This window comes from Simochromis diagramma, unplaced genomic scaffold (genome assembly GCF_900408965.1).
Source record: "Simochromis diagramma unplaced genomic scaffold, fSimDia1.1 OVJJ01000320.1, whole genome shotgun sequence".
NCBI lineage: Eukaryota > Metazoa > Chordata > Actinopteri > Cichliformes > Cichlidae > Simochromis > Simochromis diagramma.
Window position 1 is genome coordinate 351,407 of NW_024386773.1, and position 12,419 is coordinate 363,825.

The window sequence follows — 12,419 nt, forward strand, 5'->3', positions numbered from 1 at the left end:
CCAGCAGGCGCCACCTGCAGTTTGTGAGATTATTCAGGCATGCTCCAGGACTTCTACACACTGTGTATCAAAACACGTGGATTTCCAGTTCTGCACAGACTAGATCCTGTTGTTCCTAGCAGATGTTAAGGCTTGTCTGCAGATTCAAACTGAGGGTTGTTCGCCATTTTCTTCTTCAGCGATTGACATCATGAACCCAACCTCAGACTCATTTTCAGTATTTTCTTTTCTTCTTCAGGATTCATAGTTTGTTGATATGCACAAGTCCATTTATGATTGGGACTTAAGTGAGTTGACAAAGTATTTGATGGCTTCTGGTTGCTTTGTTTCAGATACTAACATGGTGGCATGATGGTGACTTTACAATTTGATGGTAAACACCTCAGTTCATTAAACAATTTTAGTTTGCCAAACTGTTTCTTGACTGTAAAATCCTTCTATAAAACCACAATTTAAAAAAAACAAGGAAAGACATGTGATGTGTCTAATGGTGACCTTTTAGAGGTGCTAGCTGAAAGCATTTCTTCTCCTTGGACAAGCCATTTTTCTCCTTCCAGGCCTGTGGCCTTTCTCCAGAGCTGCATATTTATAATACTGACATGAGCGTAGTATCGATCTTCTAATCCTTCTCTTGTTAAGAACACAGGAGTATTTCCCAAACTGTCAAACTATGCCTTTAAAATAAATGCAGTATGAAAAATCATAGCAACTTGACTATGTAGCGTCTGTTAAATCCTGTGTGGCTTTACCACAGGAGCTTGTGCTTGATATCTAAGCAGATGTATCTGAGTGAAAACAGCTTGAGCAGATTGATTGGCTTCTCCGGTGTCTCACATTAGAACAGGGGGAAATTGTTATATATGGTGTAGCTTTAGAGGGATGAGGTCATTTCGATTGATTGAGCTGAAAGCTGGATAATAGTATATTCCCTGTACAGTCACTTCAGTTTTATTCCTTTGTCATAAACTGAAGGAGTGCCCTTTTCAGTTCCTTCATGCCAGCAGGGTTAAGTAATCACTGGATGATTCACTTTATGTAAAGAAAACCAATGCACAGGGAAGGATGCCAATTCCAAGTGACATCGAGGGCGGATGCATCTCTTGACCATATTAAAAATATTTAAATTACTTTCAAGTTCTCGGAGCCTCCAAGTGGAGCGTCTTTGGCAGAGTGCCTAATCTGCACATTATAAACACGTGAATCAATTACAGCTATCTTCACTTGGCATCTTTGCACTGACCTCAGTTGTAATGTAACCCCCTCCCCCCCAGGTAATTAATTAATAGGAACTGTTCCTGATAGATACTGTATACTTGCACAGATGTTCATTCCAGAGTCTAAGCAACTTAACACTTACACTGTTTTCATTCATCAGACCTTGTTTTTGCACATTTGGCTTGAAAAAAAATACTGGTTCTACAGCACAGTAATGTACTAAGTTTAATTTGAGTAGGATTGGTTTAGTATGGTCATTTTTAATGCTGTACTGAGCATTTTGTGGTACAAGGGTAAACGGCACACAAATTGCAGTTGTTTAAGAGTAGTTGCACGTTCAGAATCCAAATTTTATTTTGGGAAGCTGTGCATTGTTTCAGTATTAGATCATGCACAGGTCAGAGATTAAATTGAGGTTGAATTGTCTCTGAATGCTGGGAGTAAAGGTTTGAGAATCCAGGTAAATAATAACCAAAAAAAAGGAAAAAATCTGTCAGCTAGAGAAAGAAACTGCGGTTTGCTTGCAGAAAAAAAAATCATATAAAGGCCAAACACCCGTTTATGACTGCACTAAATGTCAGGAGTGCTATCTAGGAAAGGAGAGCAGACTTGTGTCCTTGTCAATGATTAAGGGAACACGTTGTGTCCCTAACTAGAAGAATCGCCACGAAATGCAAACCCTGGGTAAGAGACATGAAATGAAACTAGATCTGTGGACCCATAAAAAGAAATCAATCTCTGACTCGTGAGACTTTCTATGTTGGTGACAAAGCAGCATCTTCTGTCAAGCACTGTGCTTCACTGGAATCAACACTGACAGAAGCAATGGGATGAATCAGAGATGTACAGGAGCGACGTGTGTGCTCAGAATTGGCTAAATGTAACGAACCCACTGGGTGAAATTTCACCATTCATCAGTACAGCAATCGTAAACATAGCTATAAATCACCCAACAACTTTTCAAGCGAACAGCTGGAATATTCTAGATGTGCAAAGCTGGTAGAGACAAACCCTAAAAGACTGGCAGCTGTAATTGCAGCAAAAGGTGGTTCTACAAAGTATTGACTCAGAGGGCTGAATAATTCCGCACACCCCACTTTGCAGTTATTCATTTGTAAAAAATGTTTGGAATCATGTATGATTTGAATTTATGTTATGTTAGCACATTTTAGAAAACTACAATCATTTTGTATGTTTATATTTGAATTTTTGATGTATTAGCTGGATTTGTTATCTATAACCGTGTTGAATTATCGATTAAATGGTAAATACTTTAGTCAGGTAGGTTAAAGAGTCAGTAGCATGCATTATTTATGCCCAGATGTATTATAGACAAGCCAGGTGTAATAGCCTGACAGGGGAATGGACCTGACCCATACGTGCAGGGACTTTTTAGGATGCAACAGCACAGTGCTCAGAGTCTCCGGGTGTCAGGGCATTAGAAATAAGGTGTTTGCTTACATCTTTTTGATCTCCTGGTTTGAAGCTCATCAGTGCTTTTACTGCTATTTGTAGCTTAAGCATATCAAATCTGATTTAATGCTGCCCACACTCTCTATACAATCTCCAATCCATTTCCACACAGGTTCTTGCTGTGCCCATAGTACAAGTTGACAATAAAGATGCTAAATATAGTTTTGCTGATGATTTTACAAAAGCCACTAATCGCTGCAGCGTACCTATGCCATCCACCCACCCAACCTCCCCTTAATTTGACTCAGCAGGGTGCCCCTGAAAGAATGAATGTATTTACTTATGAAGCTTCTCACTCTCAGTCGTTTCTCTTTCTCTTGTGTCAGGCATGGGTTTGGAACTGATTGGTTACAGTCATTTAATAAATCTGTAAACACATGTAGTTATGCAATCAGCTGTAAGACCACACACTTTGGCCCCTTTTATCTGTCGCTACCATGATGACATCCTTGCACTGACGGGGCCAACACACCTATGTTTATCCAAATATGCTGAGGCTAATGGGAATCAACCTAGTATTAGTCATAAACAAAAGTATGTAAAGGTTTCATCCAGTGGTTCTTCAGATGCCAGAGATACCATAAGAAAACTAGTAACGTCACTCAGATACTCTTGTGTATCTGTGCATCACCACTCTGATGAAGCACTCTAAAGTTATTTGCAATGTGACGCAAGTCACATGAATGTTTTGTTACTGACTGTATGCCTTGCATGGCTTTTAAGGTGTATTTTTCCTCCCTTTAAAGGTTACACAGTTACTTGTATGAGCTGAATCACACTGTTGTCTTCTCTCATGTCAGTCTTTCCCGAGCTTCATACCATAAATAGTGAAGGCCAGAGCTCAGCAGGCATGTGCGCCTGTTCTCATAATTTACTATAGAAATAGCCACCTTTAAGCTCAATTGCACACACTAAGTGCAACCATTTTCAGAAACTCGGGACACTATAAATATAAATTAAAACAGGAGGCATTGCTGTGCAAATAATTCAAGCCCTTCATTGAAAATAATACTAAATATTGAAACTGAAAAGCTCTTTTTCACCCCTAAATTTGGTGCTGATAACATGTTACAGGAAAAGCTTGGACACGACAACGATTGCTATTTTACTGCATAAATTCTTCCTTTAACAATGCTATTTATAGTTCAGGGGAACTGAGCGATTTTTATAGTTTAGAGACTGCAATGTTGTCCTGTCCATTCTAGATGTGGGATTTCAGCAGCCCCATGGGCCTCTTTTGTCATTTTACAGCTCCCTGCTGCAACGAGGGCAGTTCAGCATCCAGACCCTTTTGTTAAGGAGTCTGGCTGCTGTAATATGGGCAGAATATAGTTTACTTATTTCAGCAAGACCATGGTAGAAGCCTTCCTTTAGAAAAAAAAAAAAACATTGTTGGATTGGTACCATAATGGTGAATAGATAAAGATATGTGTATAGCGTTCAGCACCTCCATATCATCACCGACGTCAAACAATCTAGAACGGATCAGAAGATCACAGACATTCAATGTAGGCTTTTGGCCTTGTCCCTTTTAAACATTTTACACATTGGTGCAGTGGTTAGTGCTGTCACCACAAAGGAAGAAGGTTCCTGATTCAAACCCCGGCTGGACCCTTAGTGTGTGGAGTTTGCATGTTATCCACGGGGCGTGTGGGTTTTCTTTCAGTTGCTCCGTCCTTCTCCTACAGTCCAAAGACATGTATGTTAGATCTGTGCTACGTAAATGCACAGACGTAGCATTTGCAGTACATAGCACTGCAAAATCTTCGCAACTTTACATGAAGAAATGTTATTCTGAAACTATAAACTTGCTCATGCAGTCTTTCCAGGTTGTTTCAAATGGTCTATTTATACCCAGTTATGTGACTGAGCTGCTGCCAATTAACCTTATTAGATGTGAGGTGTTCCACCGTGAACCAGGTCAGAGGCTTAGATCCACAGGTTAAACCCTTCTAGCTCTTCTGAAGTTGAGGCTTAAATGTAAAGGTTACAATTTGTGGTTTCTTTCATTTACTTTGCTTTGTTTGGCTCTAATAATGAGCTTTTCTGCTTAAATTTACCTTCAGAGTTTTTGCTTTGTGCTTACGTCTTTTTTGTCTTTTACTCCTGTTTACATCACATTTTATAATTATATTATTAATAATCATAAGACATCATTTTAGTTCACTTTCTTCAGGGACTCTGTTTGAGTCAACACAATCACCTGCAATGCAGCTACACACTTATGTAATGTTTTTCTTTTTGCATAAAGCCTCCGAGCAGACTGCTGTCCTGAAAACAAGTTTTTGATGTTTCTATTAGTTCATTCTAGGTAACGTTTATCAACAAGCAGAGCTTAGGAAAGAAGAGCTTATTAGGAGGCTTTTATGGAGTGTTTTAAAGACTTTGGTGGTTGTTTAAAACAGCTCTGCTCATATCAGCCACTGACAACAAAGCTTTTTGTTACAGTGAGGTGTTTTTATCCCCAGTAAACACTTGTCATATTGCTTAAAATTTGGTTTAAAGAAAGCTTTGATATATGTTTTCTTGCTTTATTATTCGCTGCATGGTCAATTTTTTTCTTCTTTTTTCTTTTTCTTTTGAGAAATGTGCCATTGAATGGGGCTGCTTTGATGTCCCAATATATTAGCCAGGCCCCCTCCAATGCGACACCAGAACATCTCTCAGTGCTTTCTCTGGAAAGCCATTACAGTTTTCATCATTCAGCTCCAATTCCCTGCACATTTGCTGCATTACAGATATCATATTATAGCTGTGCATCAACAGTAAGGGACTCAACTGAGTGGAAAAAGACAGTGCATGATCTTCAGAAGTAAACAAAATGCCTTGAAGCTCTACAGTTTTTCTGATTATTGAAAAAAAGCTGCAGTTTTTCTCCCTGTAATACGCTCTGTTTAAACATGTTGACACACTGTGATATATCGACAGAGGACGTAATAATAATAACAGCTCTTCACACAGCCCTCACACACCTGGACAGTCGTAACACCTATGTTAGAATGCTGTTTGTGGACTCCAGCTCTGCCTTCAATACAGTTCAACCCCACAAACTGGTTAATAAACTAAGCAACTTAGGACTCAGCAGCTCACTGTGCAGCTGGATATTGGACTTCCTGAGCAACAGACCTCAGAACGTCAGAATGGGAGAGCACACCTCCTCCACCCTCATTCTGAATGTGGGTGTCCCACAGGGGTGTGTCCTTAGTCCCCTCTTATACTCACTTTTCACCCATGACTGTTCACCAATCCACACCAGTAACACCATTATAAAATTTGCTGATGACACCACCGTCATAGGACTGATGGTTGGACAACGATGATTCAGCCTACAGAGAGGAGGTTCAGCATCTGAAGCAATGGTCTGATGACAACAACCTGCATCTGAACACATCCAAGACCAAGGAGATGGTAATCGACTTCAGAAGAACAAAGCGATCTGAGCACTCTACCCTCTACATTGATGGGGAGGAGGGAGAAAGGGTAGAAAGCTTTAAATTTTTCGGAGTCCACATCTTGGCCGACCTTACCTTAACATCTCCCACCAGGAAGGGAAAGCACAACAAAGGCTGTACTTCCTCAGGAAACTACGTCAGGCCCAATTACCCCAAAGACTGCTAGTAAACTTCTACCGCTCCACCTTCGAGAGCCTTCTGACCTACTGCTGCATACTCTGGTTCAATTGCTGCACCGCGGAGGACAAGAGGAAACTGCAGCAGCTGGTGAGGGCAGCAGAGCGGGCAATCGGTACTTCACTAACCCCCCTCAGAAACATCTATACTGGCAGACTTCAGCAGAAAGCCAGCACCATCATCAAAACCCCCCCACACCCTGGACACTTCCCTCTGGTAAACGTTACAGGTCCATCAGGTCAAAGACAAACAGACGCAACAGAAGTTTTTACCCACAGGTTGTCAAACATGCCCTACCTCCACCCTGATTGAAGGATAACTGCACTGCATAAATCGTATTTCTGTTTATACTTCAATGCAACCAACACCCCTACCTCTTTAAACTGTATTTATTATAACCTTATTTAGTATAGTTCCAACAGCACCCCCCCACTCAATGTGCAATATCACTGATCACACTGCACCTCTCAATGCACCTGCTAGTTAGATGGCATGTATGTGTAAGTATATAGATGTAAGCGTGTATGTGAAAATATGTGTGTGTATGTATGTACGGATGCATATATGTATATATTCATATGTGTATGTATGTGCGTGTATGTTTGCAGGTGTATGTATAACTTGTACATATCTTTCTTGTGTAAATTTGTCAGTTATTGTGTAAATACTTACGCTATTGTGTACTTCACACACATGGAGAAATGCCAAACTGCCTTTCATTGTTCTTGTAACGGTGACAATAAGAAGCTATTTTATTCTAATTCAATACTAATCTTCTAAAAGAAGCCAAAGCTGTGGTTTGCACTTTGTGTGGTGCTGCACTTGTAGCTTAATAAGAGCTCATGCAGAAAAATGATTTGAAAGTTTTGGCCGGATCTTCTTTGTCTGCAGGAATAACTTCCTTCATATTTTTAACAAGTGTCTTGCCAACATGTTCGTTCCATGGAAGCTAAAGCTGTTCAACCAGACTGAACGGCCTCCTCTTGATTTTTCTGCCATGAAGCTGTCACATAAATTTGTTTGTTACATTTTTTTTATACAAGAAAAGGTGATCTCTTAGAGCCTAAAGTGAAAATCTCAGAAAACCCACCTACACTCCTTAATGAAGGTTCAGCAGGTATTTAAGAGAGAGGTGTGGGGTATTACAGCATGTGTGGTAAAGATCTTAGAAAGCTCTGTGTGCCCTCGTTATCCAGCTCAGCTGTTTTCACTTACTGTACCGGAGAGATTAGAGGAGAACAGCCAGCACCACTGCCTCTGGGTTTGTCTTGTATACTGTACTTTTAAATTACACAAATCTGAATTGGCAGGAAGACCAAGGCAGAAAAATGACAACCATGCACATCATAGCTCCTCAAGGCAGAATGGTTAGCTGCTGTCACTGCAGAGATTTCTGACGCCCTGCTCGACTGTCAAATGTCATTCTAATGGTTTTGCTTATTAAAAATATGCCATGCTGCTGGAGAGGCTGCTCTTTATGATATCTTGCGGAACAAAAGTGCTTTGTTAAAAGGTACAAGTACACCCAAATTACAGAAATGTTACCATGCTAGCAGCTAGCTGCAAAGACTGTTGCAGGTTTGAGATATCTGTTCAATTCATCTGTGAAGGTTCTCAGGCATCCAGGTCATTGTAGCCCAAAGAGCTTGGAAAGAAGGTGTCTATAGTCCCTGAAGACGTTTCACCTCTCATCCAAGAAACTTCTTGAGTTCTAAGAGCAACTGGTGGAGAGTCCCAGACTTTAAGCCCTATGGGACTGTCCCCAAGAGGGTCATGGACCCCCTATTGATCCTCTGCCTAATCACACCCACGCTGTGTGAAAAAAGGTGTGGGTCACAATCAGCCATGGTTGATTGTGAACCATTGTGAATCCTAGCCCCACCCTATCATGTGATCTGTTCAATTCAATTTTATTTATACAGCACCAAACCACAGCAACAGTTGCCTCAAAGGGATTTGTGTTGTAACATGTAACATATCATAACATTGTAACATCTATGCTATAATAATAGAGAAAGTCCCCCAAAAATGAATCCATTCCTGCTGGGAAAAAACTTGGCGACAGTGGGAAGGAAAAAATTCCCCTAACAGGAAGAAACCTCCAGCAGAACCAGGCCCAGGGAAAGCCGGTCATCTGCTGTGACCTGTCGGGTGTGATGGGAGGAAGACAGGATAAAATATACACTGTGGAAGAGAGTCCGAGGTTAATAATAACTAATGTTTAACTGCAGAGTGGTGTATAAACACACAGTGAGTGAAGAAGAAACACTCATGGGAAGCCCCCAGCAGCCCAGGCTTATTGCAGCGTAACTAAAGGAGGATTCAGGGTCATCTGATTCAGCCCTAACTATATGCTTTATCAAAAAGGAAAATCGTAAGCCCAATTGAAAATAGAGTATATTTATCCCCATGAGTCCTGGAAAATGTGTTTAGATGTCTCATGAGAAATATTTTCCATTTCTAGTTAATCCACAAGCCTCACATTTAAAGTTCTCTGGAACTACTTCTACCATATATATATATATTTTTTTTTTTCTATTCGGTTTGTGGCCTCCTTCTATTAACCGGGACATTTTTTGTGCATAGTGAGACACAAACTGCTTTTAAAATGCAACACGAGCATTAGCTTTAAATGGACTTTCTCATCCAAGTTTAATATTCCACCGTAGTGTACGTTAAGCATCTTTGATCAGTCATGTATACAAATGAGGCCACTTTAATCCTGCATATGGTTCACAGGAGACTAGTTCAGGTCTTTGACCACCAATCAACACATTTCCAACACCCACTTAACCTTCCCGGTGCCTCTGCTTTCTCTAACACCTCATCATAAGCCTACAGCTACTATATGTGCTCTCCTCAGCTGTGTGTGTGTGTGCGTGCTGGGTTTTAATAGCTCTGCTATGCAAGGAAAAGGGACAGAGATTGACCTGCTACTGACTGGCTTTGATGGACAAACTAATGGGAGGCTTGGATGAGAAGTTCATTGAATGGGACGCTGCTGAGTAGGAAGAGAGTGGGTTCTCTTCTTATGTGGGAGGACACTAATAGCTTTGCCAAGCTCTCTGCACAACCACTCAAAGCTCAGAGAGCATACTGCTTTGTGTGGCTTATATGACTCCTGTCAGTTTAAATTGCTTTTTTAGATTGCATAAAACAGTGTATATGGAGGTGAATTATCTGTAGGTACAGGCAATGGATGGCTCGCCTCTGTCGGCACCCTTTTCTTTATGTCCTTTCACTCTTTTTGAGATGTGAAACGATCACATACATCTGCAGAAGAAGTCGTAACTTTTATTTTTCCTCAAGTTTTACCACAATTTGAGTTGTTAAAAAGAAAAAAACGTCCTGCAGGTCCATTTCTGTGTATTTTAGCCTGTGTCTGCTGTGTGAGCCGGTGTATTTAATTGTGAAAGAGGATGATGCTGAAAATGAATGCAAAATTGGATTTGGGAGAAATGTGTTATTGATTCTTTGTAAGTTAAACACATTTCTCACTAAATCCACCGTAGATACCCTTAGGACAAAATGCTCACACTTTGTTATTGAGTTACAGCTTAATGGATATAACACAAGCGTGTAATGATGCTAATACTTGGCAACTAAAATGCAGCGATTTCCAAACTGACAGCTAATGACAAGAGTCGATCAGCATCCACATCGCAGCGAAACAAATATAAAGCATCCTCAGAAATAATGTCCAATTCTGTCCAGTGTCATCAAAAGCAGCTGCTGGGCTCCCGTGACAAAAATAGGAGAGCCTGCAGGTAAACAGATGAATAAATGGATTTAAGCTGCAAGAAGGCCATGAGAGATTGCTCTCTCTGGGAAACAAACTCTTTTTGTCACATGCAGCACAGAGCTGCCCGCTGTGCTTCCAGAGTCCCGCGCTGACAGAGACCGATGGACTGTCCCTTCCTCTCTTATCGGAGCTGCTGCAGCCCCACAACGTCTGGCTGCAGGCCTGCTAAGACCTTCTCTTTTTTCCTCTGATGCAGGCTTCCTCACGTTGACGTCGGCTCTCTCCATAGTTTTATACAAAGTTTTGAAGGCATTGCCTTAAAAATTAGGGAGCACTCCACTTCTTTACTTGAAATATTGCTGTACGAACGACATCCCTCGATGGTTAGTTGAGCTTATTGATCCAGGCTGAAACAACTCTGTAGCTGTTGGATCATTTCCATGGTTTGTTTGTTTTTTTCCAGTCATGCATTCTGGATCATCACCGTTTTTCCAGTGTATGTGCTCTCAGTTTAACACGGGGTTAAATCGGGGTTACCTCTGAATTCCTGTTCCCAAGGCCCATGATGTTTTCGTGCGTGTGTGCGTTTGCTGTTGTTCTTTTGACACAGCCATCTATCAGACATTTAGCTTTTCTTTGAAGTTAACATCAGAGCCTTGAGTGACGCTAGCTTGATTGCAGATTCTTATTCATGCAACAGAAAGTAAAACTCTAATGCCTGTAATTCACACATACACAAATACACACTCACACATTTATCCTTTTTTAAAATTGTTTAAAACTAACAATTTCTCACTGATTTGTTAATTAATTTTTTGTCTGTCGGATTCCCAACAGAAGTCACCCAACATATTTTCCTGGACCTCAAAACTTGTTTTGTCTGAAAAATGTCAAAAGTTACTTATGCTTTCGAGCATATCTGCTAAGGTGATAAATCACTTTTTTTAGCAAGAAAAATTGTTAATCAAACAGTTTTTTGACTAATTTTCTGCTTATTTAACTCGTGATTTATTAACCCATCATCCCTTATAAGATCCAAATGGCTTTTTTTTTCTTTATGCAGCGCTCTATGGTATTGAGTTATTTTTTGGGGAAATTACAAATCTATCATTGCGTTTGCAGGTTTTATTCTATGCTGAAATGTTTTGGCTGACTGCGTATTTCATCTGTCTTTGTTCTTGCGTTCTTCTGGAACAGACCTTCTACCCTTTATGTGCGCAGTATAAATCATCGTGACACTTTTGCTAGTATGGGTTTCCTTCAATGGACTTTTTCATTGTTTCTGTCCTCTGGCTTTACAAATGTGTCCACCAGCTTGTGCCACTGCGTTCGCTCTTCAGTTTGTCCTCGCCTTAGTTCCCTGCTCATGTTTGCTTGCCTGTTTCCCCTGAGGGTTATGAGGCATTGCACAGCTGAGGGAAAATACGGCACAGAGGAGCACAGCCCGAGTGTGTGCCGCTTATATTTTATTAAGTCTTATCAGGCTGCTGTCTCTTGCGTACTACCATCACCAGTGCCAGGCCTGAGTCTGTCACTCAGCATGTAACTACATTTCTGCAACACCTCTGGCAACATCTGAAGGGAAGCTGTAACTTTTGTGGTTTGATGTATTGAAGAATTTTATCACTTTTGTTATTAGTTCATATTTTTCCATTTCCTGTTGCATATTTTGCCCCTTTTGGACATCCCTGTAGTTTACTCTTTTATTTCCATCCTCCTTTCTCATTTTTTTCTGCACACTTACCCTCCATATTTATTCTACACATAATCTAAATTTGCAAACTCTTTCTCTCCTTCAGTGTTGCTGCGTGAAGAGGTGGTCCAGCTCCAAGAGGAGGTCCACCTGCTGAGGCAAATGAAGGACATGTTGACTAAAGACCTGGAGGAGACCCAGGGCGGCTGCTCTGCCAATCTGCTTTCTGCCACTGAGCTCCGTGTGCAGCTGGGTGACAAGGAGCAGGAGCTGGACCGTGCCAAGGAGGCCTTACAAGGTCAGAAGCAAACAGACATCTTGTCGTCTTGCCTAATCTACCAGAACCCCCGTGTTTCCAGCACCTACCTACTTCAAATGTACAGCAAATACAGCTGTCCAAGCTTTCATGGGGATGTTATGTCAAGCCAGAATATCTTGTAATTAAATGAAATCCACTTTGTCTTACCAAACAAAAGCAGACAGTATAAATTACTTTTTTTTCATTACATGACAAACATTGGGACATCAAAATGATCTACAAAGTCATTTTTTTGTATTCGTACAAAAACGTCTTCTACATTGTGCTTTCTCACAGTAATTGGTTCAATTAAATGTTTCCAGGCAGCATATACAGTGGTGTGTGCATGGTCCAATAGGTTCATCTGTC

The 12,419-nt window shown here is 40.8% G+C and overlaps 1 protein-coding gene across 3 annotated transcripts in view; it reads left to right on the forward strand.

Annotated features, from left to right (window-relative positions):
- Positions 1–12,419, forward strand: part of LOC120714613 (kazrin-like) — a 127,371-nt gene that overhangs the window by 107,809 nt on the left and 7,143 nt on the right. For all 3 annotated transcript variants that reach the window (XM_040000948.1, XM_040000939.1, XM_040000956.1), the window contains exon 6: positions 11,859–12,050. In XM_040000948.1, the coding sequence (XP_039856882.1) occupies positions 11,859–12,050 (192 nt within the window). The remainder of the gene's footprint in view (positions 1–11,858; positions 12,051–12,419) is intronic.